The sequence below is a fragment of the Harmonia axyridis genome, chromosome 1 (genome assembly GCF_914767665.1).
Source record: "Harmonia axyridis chromosome 1, icHarAxyr1.1, whole genome shotgun sequence".
NCBI lineage: Eukaryota > Metazoa > Arthropoda > Insecta > Coleoptera > Coccinellidae > Harmonia > Harmonia axyridis.
Window position 1 is genome coordinate 71,952,185 of NC_059501.1, and position 22,512 is coordinate 71,974,696.

Here is a 22,512-nt window from a genome sequence, read left to right on the forward strand (position 1 = left end):
CGTCCCCAAAGACAGATCCCTGCATCAGAGACCTCAAGGGGTTATAGTTGAGATCGTATTATCACCCCACCTTGGAGAATAAATCCTCCTACACGTGGAGCTGGGTGGATACCAGATTTCCTCACGGGACAGTGGAACGGATACCCAGAAGACTTGTTAGAACGTTCCCATGGGAATTTTATTGTTCTCAAAGTAGCAGAAACGACGTCCTCGAAGGCTTCACTGATATCAATCTTCAAGACCCAATTGTGATCGGGTCTATGGTGGAAATAGTTACTCAACTGAGAATTCATTGAGTTCAAAGGAAGTAGGGCATAAATGTAGTATTGAGACCAGTTGGCTGTAGCGTCAGATACAGCTGGCGCAAGCAATACTATATTCACATGCATTTCCCTATTTACATGGATATATAGCTCCAAAAATAAGCGTGTCGTTGATGGAGGTTCGAATATGCTGTGACGATTCATGAACTTTTGAATTTTACATTAGTTATCACCAGATTACATCATCTAGCTGCAGGCAGAGCAAATTTGATCTGTTTCGAATGGGGCAGCGTTGGCGAATTTTGTTTCCGGTTATAGCCTGGTCATAATCCAGAGATATCAGAGAGTAGGAGGTTGATTATTTGGTGGACGGTATTTAAACTTGTTCGTATTCGGTTTATAAATAGTCCATTCGGTGATAATGATAATAAAAATAACACTTCTTCATTTCAAATGAGGTTTATAAAAAAGGTGCTCACCTGAATTTGAATAGTGGCTAAATACAATATGGTGGTAAACTTTCTAACCTGTCATTGAAGGAATTACTCAGTTATAAGGCTCTACTAATAATCAAAGATTTCACATCGTTTTAGAATGTCTTATAATCTAAAAAAAAATTAATTTTGTGTTCTTGTATCATAATTATTAATGGTATTATGTTGAATAAATCTCTTTATGTGATAATACATCATATTCGTACAGGTACTAACAACGAATTGTTATTTTGTTAAATCAATTATTTACAAGTTTAATTACACTTCCGCTTTAACCTAGTTCTTATCGTTTTATTTTGTATAAAAATTTCTTCTAAATATCTTTCAATTTCCCAAAAAATAACCCCTCAGTTAAGTTCAGATTCAAAATTTGTTTAATATATCATCTTCAGGTATTTAGGCATTTTTTATATATTCTAATAACGAAATCCATCTCAATTTTCACAAAGTAATGTGACGACAAAAAGCAATAAGACATAATGTCTGTGTCTAGCCGAAATTTTCGTCACAATAGTAAATATAAATGTACCTGCATTAGTGTAACAATGGTCTTTCGTGGTACTTGTGCATACAACTTTCTCATTCATAAGGTTCTAAGAGAGATACAATAGAGAATATATTTCCCCTACCCTAATTATTGTGCAGGTACCATGATACTATTGCGCAGGCATAAAACTCAGAGAATAAGAAAAGGAAGAAGAAATTCACGGTGTACAATATGATTTGATGTTTGTATATGTCACAGTTCACAGAAAAGGAGAGTTCAGTTGAGAGGTAACGAGGTGATGACCAGTTGAGTAGTAGAGTCTTTCCAAGAGCTGTACCACAATAAAGTTTTCGTCATAAGTGTTTGAAAACGCTATACCCCAAAGTTATATAATTTCGTGAAAATTAAGTTTAACTTTTAACATAAGTTACGACGTTTCTACATCAATGTTGCCACCTTCAGAAACAGCTCTAAACTAACTTCACAAAGATCTAATTTCATACAAATTGACAAACTAAAATTGGCCTTCCTTGCCAAATTTGCGATAACTTTCAAGAATTATTGTTGCATCGAATGAATACTTTGTCGACAAACAATATGAAAAAACTAGATTAAAAAATGCAAGCATTTAAAACTTAATTTAGTGCACTAAATGATAAAGTACATAATATACGTAGATATAGGCATATAAATAAAGCACGATGGAAATTTTCTCGCCCTTGGAATTGGTCTGTTCGAGATTTCACCTTGCAGTAACCCAGGAAAATCCTCTACCTGGCTCCATGCATAATTCAATTTAATTATGAGGCGTCGAAAATTCCGCTCAGATTGGGAGGAAAAAACAAGTCGGAAAATTCGGATAACTGGCGAGACTACGTTTATCGGTAGGTACATCTTCCCGGAGTCACTTAAGTGGTGGAACAACACGTTGAACACTAATTTTATTTACCTTCTTGCCTGTGCCGTTGAACCTTTTTAGGTAAAAGCGGCGTTTAACGTGATTATTTTCGTTTTGGAGGGGGAACATCGGAAAACGATCGACAAAGGAGGAAATTCTGCCTACTTCAAGTTCCTATGATTTTTTATCGAGAATTTGGGTGGAGGAAAGGCTCTTAACAATTTTTTTAATTGAAAATTTGCAATCCGAAAAATGAATTTTTTCTGTAATTTATAATTGAAAAATACATACCCTGAGAAATTCAAGTTGTCAAGGTAAGTTTAAAAATCTATAGGTACGGTATTTTTGTGGTATATATTAAAATCTGGTTTAGTTCGTTATTACCCACAAATTAAAGGTTTTCCAATAGCAATGATACAGTTTGAAATTATTATAATGGTGTTGTGACTCGGGAGACGGCGTTATGGGTGTTGCGCCATACTCTACTTTTGCCCCGGCGGATTTATAGGGATCGCCGCGTTTCAGCAGAGTCACCTCTCCACGATGGTGTTAGAGGGTGTCTAAGGCAGAGGTCGATTGGATTGAAGAGCAATCTCGGGACGAAACATAATCCTGAGGGATCTTTGCTCGAGGACGTCCCGCCAAAATGGCAATACTTATATCAATTTTTGACATTTTTATGTCCATTTGTGTTCAATAGTTAATGCCATTAGATCATGGAAAGATTAAGATTCAGGAACATTCAAAAATTATTAAATTGTGTTATTCCAGTCAATGTTCATTTATGAATAATGAAAAATTCATAATTATTAGGAGTAGAAATGTTTTTTGTAGTGAGACTGAAATTTAAGTGGAGCCATTTATCTTTGAAGAAATGAAATATAAATTATTTTCGGAAAACAGGTTTTTTGTTCGATTGTTTATAATGATTCATGTAGGATATTTTATTTGCAAATCATTACAATTCCCACAATATTTTTATTTTTCTTGTAGTGATAAATTGAAACGAAATTTGATAGAAATCGGAATTTTTGGAATTGTTGGTTGCTATGCTTATGTCCATAATAATTTTAGTTTGACAACTTATGAAATATCTTTTGGCAAAAAATATTGATTGTCAGATAATGTCGAATGATTATACATAGAGAATAATAATTTTACTGACTAAAGAGGAATGTCGTTACTTTGCTACCTAGACAGCAAAGTCTTCATTTTGCTGCCTAGGCAGGAAAAATAATACTTTGCTGTTTAATATGTATCTGCTAAATTAATATTTGCTATCAATCAGACAAAACAATTTTTTTTTCATGAATAAAGGGTTTTTCACATGAATTGATGATTTTCAATCAGAAAACGACGTACATGATCTAGATTCTTCTATTTTTTTTCAATATATTTCAGTAGGAGAACTTTTAAGAAAAAAAGTGTTCTTATATTCCATTTCCTAAACAATTTCCATATTTTTTGAAAGTCTGCATATTTCCTTCACAGACACAAAATTCATCTTAACAAAACGAAATCAAATTAATCCTCAACGAATCAAAAGGTCTCTCATCCCCAATCCCGAAGACATCCTTTATCCCAAACCCGAATTTAAGGAACAGAGGAATCAGGCCAGATCACCCCAAAATATAAGGGCCGGCGTCGGGTTGGTATACCCCCTCCACTATACCCCTCGCGAAGCCGTTGCGGCTGAAATAATAATTTTCCTTGGGAAATTCGAGTTTTATGGTTTAATGCAGTGGCCCCATACCCAATTATCGCAGATTTATCGCAGCAGAACTAATTCAGGACGGGGATCCAGAGGGCGTTGGAGGTGGAGTCAGGTGGGGAAGGACTAATTTCGCACTTTACTAAGGAGGGTAATTCCTTTGCAGCCTCTCTATACCGTACCGTATTTCGTTATTATTTATTTTGTCAGTAGACCGGGTTTAGGGACTTATCGGAAATTATTTATCACGGAGATGTTCCAAGGAGGTTGAGGGATCTTTCGGGAGGGGTGTGATTCATGGGAATCTGGAGGGATAGGTCAGACAGCGAGCAGAGAGTTGGTATGATCATGATCGGACGAAATAAAATTTATTATTGTAGGAAAATCTTCTCAGAATGGATTACAAGATGCATTTTGCTATTTTTCAGAGAAAACCTCATGAAAATGAGTTTCTAAAATTCATTTTATCTCTTGAAAAAACTCATTGATTGACGGCAGCAGAGTATATTGACTGCTTTGAATTCCTAACCTCGCTACGTTCTGCTATGAACATAGCCGAAAGAATCCATCTACTACTTTGTTTTCTGTTCGTGATGTTCCCGACCTATCCTTTTGAAAGCGTACAATTGCTCTGAATTTGCATAGCATTCATCATCACTACATCGAATTTTGATCAATATTCTAAAGCTGCACCCCTATAAAACTCAATTGATGCAAGAAATGAAACCCCAATATGCCATTCAGATGCAAATAAGTCTCTAGGAGAGATGGAATTCATTGCGCCTATGGATTTTTACCTGTTGGGTTTTCTCGAATATTCCCATCAAATGGGAACCATCTCGGAGCATACTTGCCAAGCTGTCATCAGAAATTTTAGTGTTGGATTGAATGAATGTCGTGATCACGAGGGTAGACATTTGGATGATATTATTTATAAAAAATTAATTCCCACATGCTGTATTTTCATAATTAATAAGAAATTTTCCAACAAAAGGAGGAGTTGAAGTTATTTAAATTCTTACAATTTGAAACCATAACAAACATAGCCAACCCGTATCCGGTTATATGTTGAAGTCAGTAATCAGGATAAGTCATCTTTCAAAACTTATGTGAGGTTGATGTCAGTTTGACAAACATTAGAGTGGCTACCGATTATGGAACGGGGTGGGATTACAATTTCAAATACAAATTATTTTAATACAGGATTGACCAAAGACTCAACTACAAAATTTTTGAGATTTATGTATTAGTATTGCACAATATATGTAGTGTATGACCTTCAGTGCTATGTTGTCATGTGCATTAATTGCACAAATAAATGAATTATAATAAAAATTAGCTAAAGGTGCCTATAATATGAACGCTATAAATATCAAATAACTAATACAATAACAGCTCCTAAAATTGACACAGTCCAAAAAGTTCCGATCAACAACGTTAAACGTCATTTTGCTTGAGCACCTAACAGAATTAGATTCAACACAATGGACGTCGGTTCACCCCCTTCCTCTGGAAGCGGTTGCTGCAATGCGAGATGAGGAATAAACACACAGTTTGGAAAGTTTGTCGAGGCTGATAGAGTGCTTTCTCGGATTGAGGACCTGGATTATGCCGCGATTAACAGATGAAGTTATCCGTTTCTGTGTTGTTCGCGCGTTTCCGAGGTTCGTCATATCGTCGGCGAGATGGACTTATGATTTATAATCATAATGTATCACTGAAATTATAACACTAGTTTCAGCAGGATCCTCTAAAACCTAAAGATTTTATTTGCTTTTAATGATTCTCAACTTCTTGGTTTATTATAACGGTGGAGGTTTGGGTTGCTCAACAACTCCTAACTTTTGCCTTGATCTTTCACCTGACGTTTCGCATATTGCTATTTTCTACTATCTACGACCTGGATACCTCTGAAAATGGTTACCGCAGGCGTAAAAGAACAGTCAGGTGAAAAACCGATTAGACCACGGCTTAGGAGACGTAGATTTCCAATTCTCGGTCAAATGTTCACATATCCGGTGTTTGCCGTCCAGTCTACTGAAGTCTTGTACTGAAAGTTTTGTGATGACTTTCGGTGAACGAATTCAAAATTTCCTTCACCGACATACATTTCAGACTACTTTGAATAACTCTAATTTAATGTATATCTAAGGGTCTGGTTCCTCATATTCTTGTAAATTAGATTAGATTTAATGGAGTTCCATTGCACTAGGACCTAATGTACAGCTCGCCTTCCAGTTACAGAGTTTTAATGAATTCCGGAATCTCTAATGGCTTCAAGAAGGCTACTTCTTCACTTCTAAAAGTTTCTTGTCCAAAGCAATTTATGCGATGGCTAGTGATTATGAAGCATTCTATCACCAGGTGATTTGGAGTTTCTTCCTGTTACCACAGAATCTCCATTTTCTGCTAGACCCATTCTCATGAGGTGTTTCCTGAGTCTACAATGCACTGTAAGGAATCAAGTGAGGAGCATATTCCTTCTAAGATCCAGATAACTTCTTAGATCTTGTATTGGAATGATCCAAACCAGGATTATTATTGTAACAGTGTTTCAGCATTGGGAGAATAAAAAATTCTATTGACAACACCGAATCGAATAATCATTGGTAGTATCCTCTCTAAAATTCCTTTAATCGAATGAGCCATGTGACATATCAAGGACTTTTTGTTTAACTCTGTAACCACGTGATTCTCTTGATTTTGACAAGAAAAACAATTATTTTTTCAAATTGATTTATATAACGAAGTTAAGACAGAGATTGATGAAAGTTATGCTGGTCATATCTTCTACTGTTGTTCCTATTATAAGAATACTCTCAGTTCAATATGCTCTCAATTGAAGGAGACAATCAGGTTTAGTCCCCAAAATTATTGTGGGTTTTCGTGCATAGGACAGACAAAACAATATTTCTGACTAGACTGAAACAATAACAATCAGATTGTAAGAAAGACTGATTTTGAAGACGCAAAGATTCTGGATAAGGAGACAAATTGGTTTAAACAGAATTTCAAGAAGATATCGTCTATCAAGAGACACCCTAATTCATTTAATGTTTGATCTGATATTGGCTCGCTAAACATCGCGTATTCGAATATCAATAAACAAGCAATCTAAATCTCCTGACTTCCCGTCAGTGCCATCCTCATATTTCATTTCGTTAATCTCTCTTCTAACGCTTCGATACATTCTACGAGGATATAATAAACCGTAGTGTAAAATTCGCAGTGTTTTCACATGACAGTCACGGATCCCGGTTTTATTATCAGGACGAGGCTATCGTGTCTTCCGTGTTAACGCAATCAGCTAATGAGAACGGTAGAGATCTCTATCCCATCGCCTGGACGGACGTCAGACGTACCATTTTGTACCCTCACGAATACTGATGAGCATGCAATCTGCATTTGCAGACTTCCGAGGGCCCCCGTGCCTCGGAATGGGGGGAGGGTACTCAGGACGATTAGATCGGAGAAGAAGCTGGGGGTTATCTACTTAATAGAGTTGCCAATCGTGGATTGAATTGGGAAGAAGGCGATTTGTTTCTTTCGGCGTTGTGTTCGTAATGTTCGTTTAAGACTTTGTGAGAGGGCAAGTTTGTATATGGTGTCGTTCTGGAAGAATGGAAGCTAGTGAGGATAGGGTTTACATGTTTGCACTTGCACTAGCATATAGAGTGTTATCAAGCATCGTGGAATGTTAAATTTGATGTGTCTGTCTGTAGCTCTGAGACGGATAAAGAGTATAAGAAAATACAAAGATTCCGAAACGTAGGTTGTTAGTCTTTATGTCAATACATTTACTTCACTCCACTCCACTATATTCCTTGATGATGCTATAATATCTTTGAATTATATGGTAATTACTGATTATATGGATGAATATGAGTATATGTAGCCTGGATGTGATTCTCAGTTATCGTTGACCTGTTTATCTTGTGATCTGTGAAGAAACACCGCAAATTGAATATTTAATTCATTGTTCATAAACTAATACTTGTTGGATATCTTCAATGTTTATTTATAAAGCATATTTGATCAACTGCTAAACGAAGGTATACATTCCTAGATCATTCAGTGTTAAAGTTCAGTAGAACTAAGTATTGATTCACAAGATATCGATAACGTATGTTCAGTTAATAATGTACAGTTAGTGATTTAGTAATGAACTTCCTTTGATATTTCCATTCTGTATGTACGATTAAACCACAACCTGGATGGAATTTACCAATTTGGTGTCTTCAGAAAGCATTCATTTTGAAATGACACAACAATTCAACTCTCAATTTGTTTGATGAATAGTTGTTGTATTCCAGGATACGATGCAATGGCGAATTGATATTGAATGCAAAATGTTTTTTCAAATAATCAACATAATTATCATAATCATAGAATATTCTCTCTGATAATTAGGTATTCATCAAGCCAAGTAGCTTGACATTACAACCAACTACTTGACTTGAAAATCAAGCTCGTGAAAAATTACTTACTTAAGCTTGACTTAACTTGATTTTAGATATTCATTGATTAATTTGATACCAAGCTACTTGATATACACGCGTCGCACGGCATATATTTCTGCATACTCGTGCGCGCTTAGATTAAATAAGGAGATTCCTCGAGCGCCGAGAGACTGAAGCATTCGCCAGTGTTACTTTATTAGTTATTTTCTCACATTTCTTTGAAATCTTTTGGTTGATTTTGGTAGTTTCAGAAATATCTTTCCAATGGATTTTTTATCAACACCAGTATTTTCAGCTCCTGTTGAAAGACAATTTTCCAGAGCTGCTCTTACAGTTACAAAAACGCGCAATAGGTTAGGCGACAAATCTATAAGATGCCTCATGTATCTTAGACCCCGGATGAAAAATTATGAAATAAAACAAAGCCTGGAGGTTCCTCGATATTGAGAAACTTTATTTTTGTATTATTTTTCATTGGTTATGATTTATAGTGATTCAAATTATGTTCCTATTTCAAAGAAGTTGATATGTACGGTTCTTTTATACAATAAATTCAATGAATAAAAGTGTTTTGTGCAAGGTTCCTCCTCATTTCATAATTTTTTTATTGATGAGGCACTACACAATGAAACTGCTAAAAATAGCTTGATATGATTCAAGTACTTGATAAATAAATACCTGACTTGAGTTGAGATTGAAAAACTACAAATTGTTCTTATAGTATCAGCAAATACTTTCCTCTATTGTTTGAGGAATTTGAATCTTTTGTCGATCAAATTTTCGGTTTCAGTTACTGATTTGTTCCTTTTTTTCGTATTATTATTATTGTATGCATATTTTTTTTGACGTTTTCTATACAGTGTATTCTGTCTTAAGGAAATAGAGAAATATTATTATTATTACTACTTTGCTTGATTTCAAGTCAAGCTCAAACCAAATAGCTTGAAAATCAAGCCAAGCCGTCAATCCCTACTCATAATCTAACAAAATTGCATTCGCCTGATACAATCTTCTGGGAAAATTGCTTGTTCTGGACATACCCTTCAATATTTTTTCAAATGGAGGATATGTGTCTTTTTAGTAATGAAAACATTCACTTCCTATGATACCGACTTGCCAGCACCGTATAAGTATTCCGCAAAGAAAAGACATCTAAACAATCCAACACCACCCATGAACACCTCCAACGAAGCCAAACTCTACAGAACAAGAGATAAACCTCGAACATCTCAACATCAACGGCCCTGTAGATAGATATAATAGACGGAACCGTGAACCGCCCGGCGCGTACCGTATCGACCAATTATTTAATCTAACGCAATTAAATCCGGAATAATAGAAGGACGGCGCTGTTGCGGCGGCCGCGGAATCTTATCATTGAATTACGAGCCGGTTCTAATGAAACTAATTACACATGCATTCATTTCTGGCGCTTCTCCGCCAGCGTCGCGCCGCTTAGCCCCGTTTTCATTAGGGGCTTATCTGGGCGTCCCGTTTGCCGTCTCGTATCTATGCATGGAAATTTTTATGAATATTAAAATTCGAGACGGTGCAGATAAACTCGACCGGAACGGCGTATTAAGGGCATTAGAGCGCCGTTACGTATTTACGTGCATTGTTTATGGCCTAATTGAGGGGGTTAGGAGGGGGGGTTGATTGTGTAGGGTCGGTAGGGCTGTTTTTCATTGATGATTTTGTTTGGTCGAGGGATTTGGGATTAAATTTCTTAAATGAATGTTATATTAGTTTTGAAACTTTGAGTTCCAGAATGTCAAGTGCAGAATGGAGTAAGAAGGTGGTATAAATATTTTATTGGACACTCGTTCAAGGAATAGCGTCATAGTTGCTTAGTTTTTATGTCAGTTATTTCATTTTGCGTACACACAAATTTTTGGGTAGTAATATTTAATTATATTGAATTTCTTGAAATTAACTAAGGAAACTCAATATTTTGTTCAGTTTCCAAAATTTGATGAAGTTCATTTAGTAAACAAGTTCATGTATAACATGAACCTTAAAACTTAACGGTGTAAATATCTCAGCACAGATTATTCTAAGGTTTTGAAATGGTTTTTTCAGAATCGAAATTATAATAAAATATGAATAGGAAAAAACCCATTGATTACTTGATAATTCCAAAATTAAAATATAAAACAAGATCCATAGATAATCTCTTCTAATGATTCTAATTATTTATGCCAATATATTCAAAATTAGAATTAGATGCTGTGATGTAATTCACAATTGTTTTGTAAAGTTGAAATTCAATTAAGTGACATAAAAAAGAAGAAGATTCGATTGATGTAAGTTCTGAATTGAAAGACAGTAGCACCATAGACACGACACAGAGGTAGAAAAACTAGGCTGGAAAGAAGATTACGATTAAGGATTGCAGGGAAACATTTGAACAGAGACGTCAAAGGGGAAAAAGAAAATAATTCACAATTTTATCGAAATTCAGAGATTAAAAATCATAAACCAAATTGATATTTGGCTGAAACAAGCTTAAGTATTGGACAATAATTGACAATTACAGTGATACTGGTATTGAATTTTGCAAATTGAAAGAGAAATGAAAAACTTCAGAACATTCCATCAGTGTTCTGTATTGTCTTACTCAAGCAGCAGTTACAGAAAATACAACTCTAGCGATTCATATTGTAGGATATGATAAATTGATTGATACATCAAAATATATGGAAATTCATAAGAAAAAATTCGACGAAATAGAAAAGAAGATCCAGAATTTTGAGATGAGTGAGTTTATTGTTTTGTTGTTATATAGTTCGTTTGTTAATTAATATTTAGCTAGGTCAGTTAGGTTTGATGTTCTGATAAAGAAATATAATTCTAAATTTTGAAATAAAGAATTCATGACTATGAACCTAGCCCAAATCTAAAAATGTTCAAGAAATTAACAGAAATCCTATCAATTGGCGCCCAACGTGGGGCTCCAATTGATGATTTCTATCAATAATTTTGAATTTAGAAATATATATAAGTAACATATAGAGTTAGTTTATAATTCTAAAGCAAATTTCTCTTATGGTTAGAAAAACTTTAGTGTGGAGGTTCCAGGGGTGGCATGGCTCATAAGGAAAATTTAAAAAAGCTATATCTTTTTATCTAAGCCGAATCAGAAAAAATGGTATGGGAAAATAGTGTTTCTTTGAAACTCAAAAATCTAGTGCCAATTCAAAGACTCATTCTGTATGGTGCAATATTTCGTATGAAAAATATTTCGATTAATGTTCAGGTAATTTGTTGATATTTTCTCACTCCCAATTTTATTTAGAAATTGATTTAATATTTCTCGAATTAATTTTAATTTTGTATCCGACAACTTTCTGAAAGAGTGTGTCAATTCCCAAACATCCCAATAAATCAAAAAAATCCAAATTGCATAATGTTCACCATCGGAAACAATAAACCGGAAACAAAACATTCTCCCCCCTCCCCGCCATCCCATCTCGACATAATCTCCGCAACAAGAAATCCCCGCAACCCCCTCTCCTCTCGTCGCCAATTTCCTCATTCAGTTCGCGCCTACACGTCGGTGGGGCTCCTAAATTAAATTCAACCTCAAACCATCCCCGAACTGACTGACTCAAATTAAATTCGTTCAGTGTAACGGTTATTTTGGAGTTTCTTCCGGCAGGCCTCGCGCGAACTTGCGTGCCAGTTTTTCCGCAGGATCCCCGGAAGATTGCCCGGACGACTTCGCGTGGTCCGGGGTGAATTTTAAATACGGGAGAGGAGGGGGGAGATCCGCAGTCTCTCATTTCGGAAAACTAATCTTTGCGACGTACGTAACGAGGGTTATTTATATATTTGTCGAGCGAAAAATTGGGTTATTCGGCTGTATCTTTCTGCTTATTTTTCTTCGTCTCGTTCTTTTTTGTTTTCAGTTTTTCGTTTTTTCTTTTTTTCCTCTTTTTCTTTTTTCTTCACTGATATTTTATAAAATATTCTTCAAGGTATCACTAAAATCACAGAAGCTATTTTTCTATTCAATTTATATGCAAAACAACTTGACGTGACTTCTTCTTCTTCTTCTACATGTTGTAAGCCGGTTGCTTGTATTTCCCAATTATTTATGCCTCTTGGAAGATTGACGTCCACGAATCCTTCCACCGTTTAGGCGGTCTTCCCAGCGGTAGACGTGTTCCTGGATTTCCATCCCTTACTATTCTGTCAATTGTTTCTTCATCCATCCTTTCCACATGGGCATTCCAAAATCTTCTTCTATTGCGGCGCCCCATCAAACTATAGGATGTTTCTGAGTACTTTCATTTCGGTAGTTCGCAGTGCATTCTTCATACCTTGGTGTCGGCTCTCGTTTCTATTGCGTACGTCATCATTGGTCCCACAATTGTTTTATATAATCTGGATTCAGAATCTTTCCGCATGTGTTTGTTGTTCCATACAATGTCTCTGAGAGCACCCGATATCCTTGCCGCCTTGTTTGTTTGGTCTTTAATTTCTCTGGTTCTGTCCTGATTAGCTGTTATTTGCACGCCCAAGTAAGCAACCGACATCACCTGTTCAACTGGTCGATCCTCCAACACAAGTTAACATCTTATTGGTTCTTTTGAAGCCACGATGTTTAATGTTTTGGCCTTTGTGTAAAATTTGAACAGGAGCCGTTGTAAATCGTCCTCGCTCTCAGCTTCAATTACTGCATCATCGGCATAACAAATTATCTTGATCTCACCAGTTGTCAGCCTGTAACCTCTTGTTGTCTTCTTCAGTTTTTCTATTATATCGTCCATTATTAAATTGAACGAATGAGAACTCAAGGAATCCTCCTGCCTTATTAATATCGGTGTTGTTATTTCTTCTGTTAAGCCGCTGTTCATCACTATTTTAGTGGATGTTTGATGATTTAGACCCCTTATTATCTTAACGATGACGTGACTGATGTGTGTTAATCAACCTCAAAAAGGGAAAAAAGTTGACCGAAGCCTCATCAGGAGAATATGATGGTCGTTCGATAAAATTGAGAAATTCGTTCTCGTGGATTGAAAATCTAAAAATGATTAAATGAAATAACAAAATAAAACCTCGTGAACAAACTATACTGAAAATGATGCTCGATCAGACCAAGAGAAAAAAAGATTTGTGCTAACTTGACAATAAGAATAATTCAATCCATTAGCATCATTATATTGTTAGGAGGTATTCACAGTACCCAATCATAAAAGTCTAGTTGAATTCCATCATCAAATCAGTAACATTTCAAATTTTTGTCTATCTTGAAAAGCTTTCATTTTTGCAATTAAGTCAATCAATATTCACCGAAGAACAAGAACAGACAAATGCAATTCGAAGTAAATTCGGGAAACGATCTAATTTTTCAGTCTCAATTGTCATAAGTCGGATCAAGGTCAGCTCTTCAAAAAGACAGGGCTGTTCAAAATTGCTGACGTATTAGGTTTATACAAAAGCGTATCATGTACAGACGAACAAATATTAGATGAAATAAGTAGAATGTTGAAGTTACAATGTTCTGTAGTTTCTCTCAATTGCAAAACTGGTGCTCTTCTTCTTTTGAACACCAGCCACCACTAGTGTGCAGTTTTTCTCAAGGAAGATTCATAACAATTTCTTACTGAAATTCATGGAATTCGAAGAAATATTATGAACACAGACTATCCTGAAATATTTCACACATCCATCTATGTTCCCACCGAGACTCCAAAACTACCATTAAATTCAACTACCGACAATCATCTCCCGCATTAATTCAAACTACCGCCCAGATTGCGTAATCCAAAGCTCAAACGAAGTGAATAATCTATCCAGTTTGTAGATAATCATCTACCATCCCTAATAAGCAAACAGTTCCGTTTTCCACCACGTGCGAGTCACGTGTCTTGCGAACGTACATGGGCGCGATGACACAAAGGACCTTCCCATTTTTCCTTATCGAAAAGTCCCTTAGCCGATCGGTAAACACGTATGACTCCTGTCTGGATTACGCCTGGGTAAATCCTGAAATATTATCGTTTCAAGAATGAGAATAAGTGGATAAGAATGGGGATGAAAAGAAGTCATCATGAGCGTATAGGGGGGTCGCGAGTAATCTATCCAGATTGGGCCGAATCTAGGAGTATCTTAATATACTTAATCGGGAAGATAGAATCTTCGGAATATTAGTCTTTCAACTTAGTGACTCAATATGTGACTCCTGTATTGACAGACTTGATAGACGTATCGTCCTCACTGATTTTAATATCCCATTAGAGAAACAGTGAAATCTCCAGCCAGTTTCATTAGTATCAAAAGAAATCGAATGGAATGAACTACAGTTACTTATTGAAGAGTTGGGCCATGTGAACAGAAGGATATAGTAGAGGAGAATCAATAATTTGGCTTTGAAACAACTGAAGCTACCTGATATTCAAGCAATCTTGTATGTTCCATATTGAATTTTCCTGATAAATTCATGTTATATTATGGGTTTTGAGAAATTGTATAATTCAAGTTGAGGGGAATTTGGGCCAGCCTCATGAAAATGAAAAGTTAAAATAACTTACCTGTTTTGTGACGGAGTCTATGAGCCTGACGAATATGTCCTGTTCTTGCCTTACTCCTGAAAAGGAAAATGATATGAGCATTTTTGTATATTATGTGATTTGGTAATTCAAAAGTAATTGATTTGGCGATCTTTTCAAAGTTGACCAAGAATTTAAAATAAAATGTCAACTCAAATTCTTTTTGTCGCTAATTTGGCACATCTATTCTTTATATTAATTTATTTGTTTATAGTGTTATATATCATCTCGAGTGCGCTCTGTGATTTTTAAGAGTTAATGATGCTGTCCTTATAAGGATATGTCCTTAATTTTTCTACAGATCTTCTTCTCCTCCCAAGACATGTAAAACCTCTTCAAAGCAACCGTTTTTAATCCAAAGAGAAGTAAAAATAATGATGCGAGTATCGAAGTCTGTTATGGAAAATGAATTGAAAATTTCATATTTTTCATTAGCTTGAGTGTATTGTTATGGAGTACACTACATCAAAAGGGCAACTATACATTTCAATGTTTAAAACATGGGTAATCCTTCCAGATTTTTTTTTATTCTTTGATAGTTAGTTATATTCGACAGAATTAGTGGAGATAAGGAAGTAAATATTGAATTCTCAACCTCTCAATCCCGATGAGAAATTGGTAAGCCAAGAAAATTTCAAGATTAATTCATACTGAAATCAAAATTCACAAAACTTTTGTAAAGTGTCAACAAAATACAAATATTAGGGCAACAAGAAGTCAAAACAATAAGATAAAGAATCTTTTGTATTTGTATAGCCTACCAACTTCATATAATTGCTATTAGCTCTTCTTAATTGTATTCTAGAGCGAAAATACTCAAGGCAAGAATTTTTAGATAAACCACAGGCCAGATGAGCAAATCTTGGTAGAATTCAAGGATCAACTTCTTAGGTTCTATACAAGATACAAAAAGGAGCTTATTTCATCATCAAGTTTACATCAGATCCCACATTAAAGACACCGTTAGGCATGAAAGTTTGGATCAGGAAAAAAACCTCTTTTTCAGCTATTACTAGAAGTTGTACACCCTTACATGAGGTAATTTTTGGAATAAGAACAAATTTTCAATGAGTAGTCAAAGAATCTGAAATGTACCTTCCTCTACGACACCAAACACAAACTCTCATCGACTATTCGCTCTCAGCTTCTAACCTGTTTGTTGCTCTACATTCCTTTTGTAAGGTATTTGTAGTGAATATTTCTGCCTTGTGAATTTATTAATTCACAGTATTAACTTATCCAGACAGTAATTTATTTCAGAATCACGGTTTTGATCATGAAAAGTTGTATTATTGATTAACCACTTAGGCTGAACAATGTTTTGTGTGCTATACAAACGAGTTTACTCATTGGAAGTGCAAATAGTTGATTGTGTCATTATATCCCAAATCACCACCTGTTTGATATAATCAGAACCCTCATTGGGGGTTGATAGATCGTGTAATTGGACTTCTGTTCGTAAAATATTTGAAATTTCCAGACCAACTACTTTAAAATGAACTCATAAGTGCCATGTATGTGTTTAAATCACCAACAAACCCTCAAAAACTCCCCAAACCTCCTAAGAGCAAAATCCGACCGGTCTCCAAACATCGACGGACAATCGATACGCCATCCCAAACCCCTCCCCCCCAAAACGTCCCTCCCATACACATCGCGACAACTCGATAACGCCATAAGCAGACTTACATCAAACTACCCCGAAAGATAGTAGACGCACACAACCTTCCACCCAGGACTCTCTCCAGAAGGGGCGATAAGAAAGTCATAAGGGCCGGAACGACTTGGGGGGGCGGCAGGGGAGTCGCTTTAATGTGTGCGAGTCGAGACAAAGGCCTGCCGCGATACGCGGCATCGAAAAAGGAGCCCCGGGCAGCCATCTTTCTCGGGCGACCCTCACGGGACCGTTTGTGGAGTTATTTTATTACAAATAAGGAGAGGAAGAGTGCTCCTGAGGGATGGGGCTGAGTGAGGTGTGTCTTTTCTAGTCGATGAGATACGATGGGGATCCCGTATGTGCAGGCCGGGAGCTATTCGGGAGTTCTTATGTCGGACATGTTCGCAGATTTGTGCGCGTGGCGATATTTCACTGGCGGTATAAATATAGCGCCGCGTTTAGGCGCTATATAAAAAGCGCCTCGAAAAGGGGGTGGAGTGGAAGGGGTTCGAGTTATTATGGAACACGTTGTTTGGTGGAATAGTGAAATTTAAGGATTTTGTTGCTTTTTGAAGCTGTCGTTCTTTGAACAGATTGCTCATATCATTTCGTTATGATGATATGGTATATTACTTTCAGCAATGGCATAATGTCTCGGGGAGATAATCTCAGATGTAAACTGTATATATCTTTGAAACGCACAGAAAAACAGGAAATATTTAAAGTTCTATTGGTCAACATTTTCCTATGTTGCCGATGTACTCATTCTGATTGTGTGTATTTATAATAAATATTACGAATTGAAGTTGGTTTGTTTATCAGCATTTATATGAAATATGGATTTCATTGAATTTATCATAATTGATTTTTAGTAGGTATGAAATGTAACGTTCGGAATAGAATCTAGGAGATTCGTTTTCTAAGCTGTAATAGCATTGTTTTGACAGTCTGGTCATGATAGTTATCTTTGATCGCTGACATTTTGTCAGTGCTAAAATAAATAGTCTCTAGTTAGAATTCAGAGGTGCCGACCTTGAGATATGCTAATAATTTGCAGATGTAACAACCTAGAAGGTTCAGAACTCGACTGCTAGAGCAAAGTCTGGTAATGGGCAAAAAGGGTTCCGTAAATTGGCCGTTCGAAATGTTGTTTTCCTGTTAATTTCAGAAGTACGCATTCCATCGCGATGAAATATAGCAATTAGATGTAAAATATTAATTTCAAGATTCATGCAGAGTTGCATGTTTCAATTCAAGAAGAATATCAAAAAACTACTCGTTGTTTCAGTGATAACAGATCCGATACAGATAAAAAGAAGATGAAGAGTGGCAGTTTCAAGCTCTGTGCTATTTTTCATTTGAAATTCTTCAGAACTAAAAAAAAATTCAGGCAAAACTTCGAAAAAAGCAATTTATATTGTTTCAACAATAAATCATTCACAACTATGAATACAATCTTAAGATAGGTTCTGCTATCTCACACATACTTTAAGCTACTAAGAGTTCACACAGGGAATCGAGAGATTAAACATTGAACATTGGAAACATTTAATACCGAAAGTTTCAACTTTCCGTATTTTACTAATGGTTGCGAATCAACGAAATCATGAAAAAAAAAAATACATTTTGGAAGAATAGCTCAAGAAAACCAGATTTTAGTGAAACTATTTTGAGTGGATCAGATAGCCTGTCGCCTTCTGAAAATCTTAGACGGTAATATAAAGGAATACGAAAAACTAATATGAAAATTCAGAATAAATGACATCACGTAAAAGAGATGAGACAGTGGGAAAGAAATTAAAGGATAAATAGGAATATGAAAAAGCGGTTTGACAAACCAATAAATTCTGCATTAATCGAAAAGTCAGAAGATATAGTTTGAATATCTACCGATTTGTATTTAAATCTACTCTGAAATTATTAATATTAAGCAGGTTACTTGAAAACCCTAGATATTTGGAACAGAGCAGAAGATACATTCATTCATCTAATCAGTCTAGAGCAATATGTAGATCAGAAACCATTTGACGGATTCTTGCCATTAAAAAACTCATTCGGCACTTTTAGAGCTCAGACCTACCCTGAATATTTCAAGTCTCTAGGTCATTATAGTTCCAAAATTTAACTTTAACATAAACTAGTTAAACGAAGAAGATATTCAGAGAAGTAAGATACATATAAATAATCTAAAATCATACATTGTAGTGAATTGGTATAGGTTTGAAGTAGTTTTTCGGGACACATGTAAATTTCCTTTCTTTCAATTTGAGCGATATTTCCGCCCAATTATTTATAGTTATTGCGCAAGTTCTGAAAACAATTTTTGATGAATAAATTAAAATTGAATTACTCCACACGCAAAATACAAAAACCAGATAGGTGTAAAAAGAGTTCCTCACCACCACTTTTTATAAACATTTTAAGACTTTCCACAAAGACCCATCCGTTCGAAGACCCCATACCTACAAAAAGACCCATGAATCGCCTCATTTACATCTCTCTGAGTCCAAACAGACCAGAAGCAATCCGAGATGAGGAGACGCGGAGTCAACCAACTTTCCCGAAAGGCAATGTGCAAATTGGCCCGGCTGAACAAATCCAGGCCCGTTTTTTTGCCGCTTTGCCGCACTCACCCTTTTTTGCGCCGGCCGCTTGATGCGTGGCCGGTAAACCATCGATGCGCCCGTTTGATTGCCGGACACATGCCGTGATCGTTTTTCTCCGTGCATTTCAAATTCCGCTTGCGACGGGCCTTTCTGGCAGTGATTCCGCTTTTCGAGACATATTCGGACGGTATGGACACTTCGGGGTTCAGGGCAAAAACCGCCGGCATCGTCTGGGCCCATTGGCGTAGGAGGGATCGATTGGAGATTCTGCTGGGTTTGACCCGTTTTCGATTTTCCGACATTGTTTTTTCCTATATATCATATTGAACTGAATCTTCGCTCGCATAAGTGACACTTATGGTTGTCTGATGGTTTATTATTTTTTTTATCTGAATAATTCAATAAGCCTTAACGTTTGTTTCCATATCCATTGGAAAGTATTCATTTTTGGGATAATCTCTTTCAAGAATTTTGCTTGCTTATTTGTTTAAAAACTTTTTTTTGTGAGAATTTTCTTTTCCAATTAAATCTTCATATTATACAGATTACATAAATCAGATATTTTCAATGTCACATGATTTCTTATCTCGGGGTTGAGGTCATGATTTGGAATTCGAGGGACTTGAGTAGATTTGTGGATTTATTATCGAATTTTGTTCATTGTTGATAACATGAATTCATGACATATTAAAGTTATTGAAACAGCTCATGTTTTTTCTATGAAGATGAGGAATTCTTCAAAAGAATTCAGGTTTGTAGCAATTAACATCAACATTGGCAATATATAATTGGAATTTGGTTGTCGGTTAGGGATTCACTGTTGATTTCAAGTCAAGCTCGAGTCAAGTAGTAGTTTTTCAATCTCAAGACAAGTATTTATTTATCAAGTACTTGAATCCTATCAAGCTACTTCATTTTCAGCAGTTTTATTGTGTAGTGTCACATCAATAAAAAAAAACATGAAAAGAGAAGGAACCTCTTAAAAAACACTTTTATTTATTAAACTCATTGTATAAAAGAACCGAAAAAATCAACTTTTTTCGAAAAAGAAAAATAAATTAAATCACTATAAATCATAACAAAATATTGCAAAAAAATAATTTCATAGAAATGTGAGAAAAAATCCTAAAAAAGTAACACTGGCGAATGCTTCAGTCTGTTGGTGCTCAAGGAATCCCTTTATTCAGTCTAAGCGCACACGATATTCCAGAAATACATACCGTGCGATGCCTGCATATCAAGCTCAAGTGATATAAAGTAGCTTGATATCAAGTCAAGTCAAGCTGAAGTATATAATTTTTCACGAGCTTGATTTTCAAGTCAAGTAGTAGTTGGTTGAAATGTCAAAGCTACTTGGCTTGATGAATTCCTACTTGTAGGTGTTAAGAACACCCTTCGATCTCATGTCTTCAGTTGAAACTAAAAACATAACGCCGTCATTAGTCAGATCTTCTGTTTGAAATGGGAAACAAGGTAAAACGAGTAAATTTTCTCTACTAAAACCATCAGAGCGAATCTTTTGAGAATGTCCCAATTCGAAAAATCCCTTCTTTGCATTCTCAAAGAAACAATTAAACAACAATTTTCGTCCGAACCAAAATCACATAAGTGACACTAATACCAACCCTTGCAAACCTCCTAATCTCACACCCTGGCAGACCTCTCCGCATCTCCGTTCGATGGAAGATCGCTCAGAAAGCATTCACGTCATTTATTAAATCTTCTGTCTGAAATAAGAAAAAAGGTAGAACGAGTAAATTTTCTCTACTGAAATCTTCAGAGAGAATCTTTTGAGAATGCTCAAATTTGAAAAATCCCTCCTTTCCATTCACAAAGAAACAATTAACGACATCCGTCGAAACCAAAATCACATATGTGACACTAATACCAACAACCCCTGCAAATCTCATCTCCTCATCTTGGCAGACCTCTCCACGTTCGATGGAAGATCGCTCAATAAGCAATCACGTCATTTATCAAATCTTCTGTCTGAAATGAGGTAGAACAGTAGATTTTCTCTACTAAAACCTTCAGAGATAATCTTTTGAGAATGCACCAATTCGAAAAATTGTAGAAAAAGGTAGAGCGAGTAAATTTTCTCGTCTGAAATTTCAGAGAGAATCTTTTGAAAATGCTCCAATTCGAAAAATCCCACCTTTCCATTCACAAAGAAACAATTCGTCATACGTCGAAACCAAAATCACACAAGTGACACTTATACCAACAACCCTCGCAAATCTCCTAATCTCTCATCCTAGCAAACCTCTCCGCGTCTCCGTTCGATCGAAGATCGCTCAATAAGCATTCACGGCCCATACGATCCGCCCGACAGGCATAATTTCAGGCATTCCCGCATAATTCCCCGGTCGCCGTATTCGACGCACATGGCACCAATAAGAATCGCGACTCGGAATCTACGCGGCAGCCAAAACGGGCAGATCTGATTGACCGGCTCGGGAATAATTATCGGCTAATTAAAAGCAGCGCATGTCGCAATTTACCATGCTGGATGCGTGCCACGGCCTCAAGCCCCACGGTGGTCGCCCGGCTGCATCGCTTCCTTATATGACGGCCTCGGCAGGGGCGGAGGTAGGCGGCGGGATTTCGAGGGGATAAACCGCCTAAGGATGAAGTTGGAAAAATGGTAATTTTCAATCTAAGCTACATTGTAGCCCCTATTATGAGAGGTATAGAAGAGTACACTTGATTAAAGAAAGTTTTTATATCTTAGCTTTAATTATAAATCCATAATTAATGGGTTTTGGAGGCTAACTTCTTGTCTCTTTCTTCAGCAATGGACAATTTAATACCCTTTTCTCTTGGGAGGGAGACGAAGGCCTTGCTTCCTTTACCAATGATGAAAACATTGTTCAACCTGGTGGCGAAGGTATAACATGTATAACATGTACAATGTCGAAGGATCCTGGATGACGTTCCCTATCCATATCATTGTGGAATATTGAATATTTTGTCAATTCAATGTTATTATTTCCACAAAATGTGACTATAATTTTGTAACATGAGGTTAGGTTAGGTAAGGTTAGGTTTGTAATCTGGAAAGCAGCAGCGTCCACCAGAGAGGCGCTGAACCGACCAGATAGAGGCCATAAAGGTAGGTGGAAATCATTGACAGGTCTAGCAGAAGGATATACAAGAGGCCGAGAAGGAAGTAAGAAGATGCCAAGATTTGGCTGTGAGTACGTGGCAGAATAGGTGTTACTTATGTTCTCGCGGGCGCCAGTTTAGGACCTCAAGTGTAATTCTCGGTACACTAACCTAACCTAACCTAACCTAATTAGGTTCTATTCGAGGAGTTACTATGACTTTAATGACCTCGAATCTTAGGAAACGAGGATAACGAAAAAGTCTGTTACCCTGC

The 22,512-nt window shown here is 36.3% G+C and overlaps 1 protein-coding gene across 5 annotated transcripts in view; it reads right to left on the reverse strand.

The window, feature by feature from the left end:
* Positions 1-22,512, reverse strand: part of LOC123688003 (transcription factor collier) — a 129,941-nt gene that overhangs the window by 72,534 nt on the left and 34,895 nt on the right. For all 5 annotated transcript variants that reach the window (XM_045627080.1, XM_045627081.1, XM_045627079.1 and 2 more), the window contains exon 5: positions 14,853-14,908. In XM_045627080.1, coding sequence (XP_045483036.1) covers positions 14,853-14,908 — 56 coding nt within the window. The remainder of the gene's footprint in view (positions 1-14,852; positions 14,909-22,512) is intronic.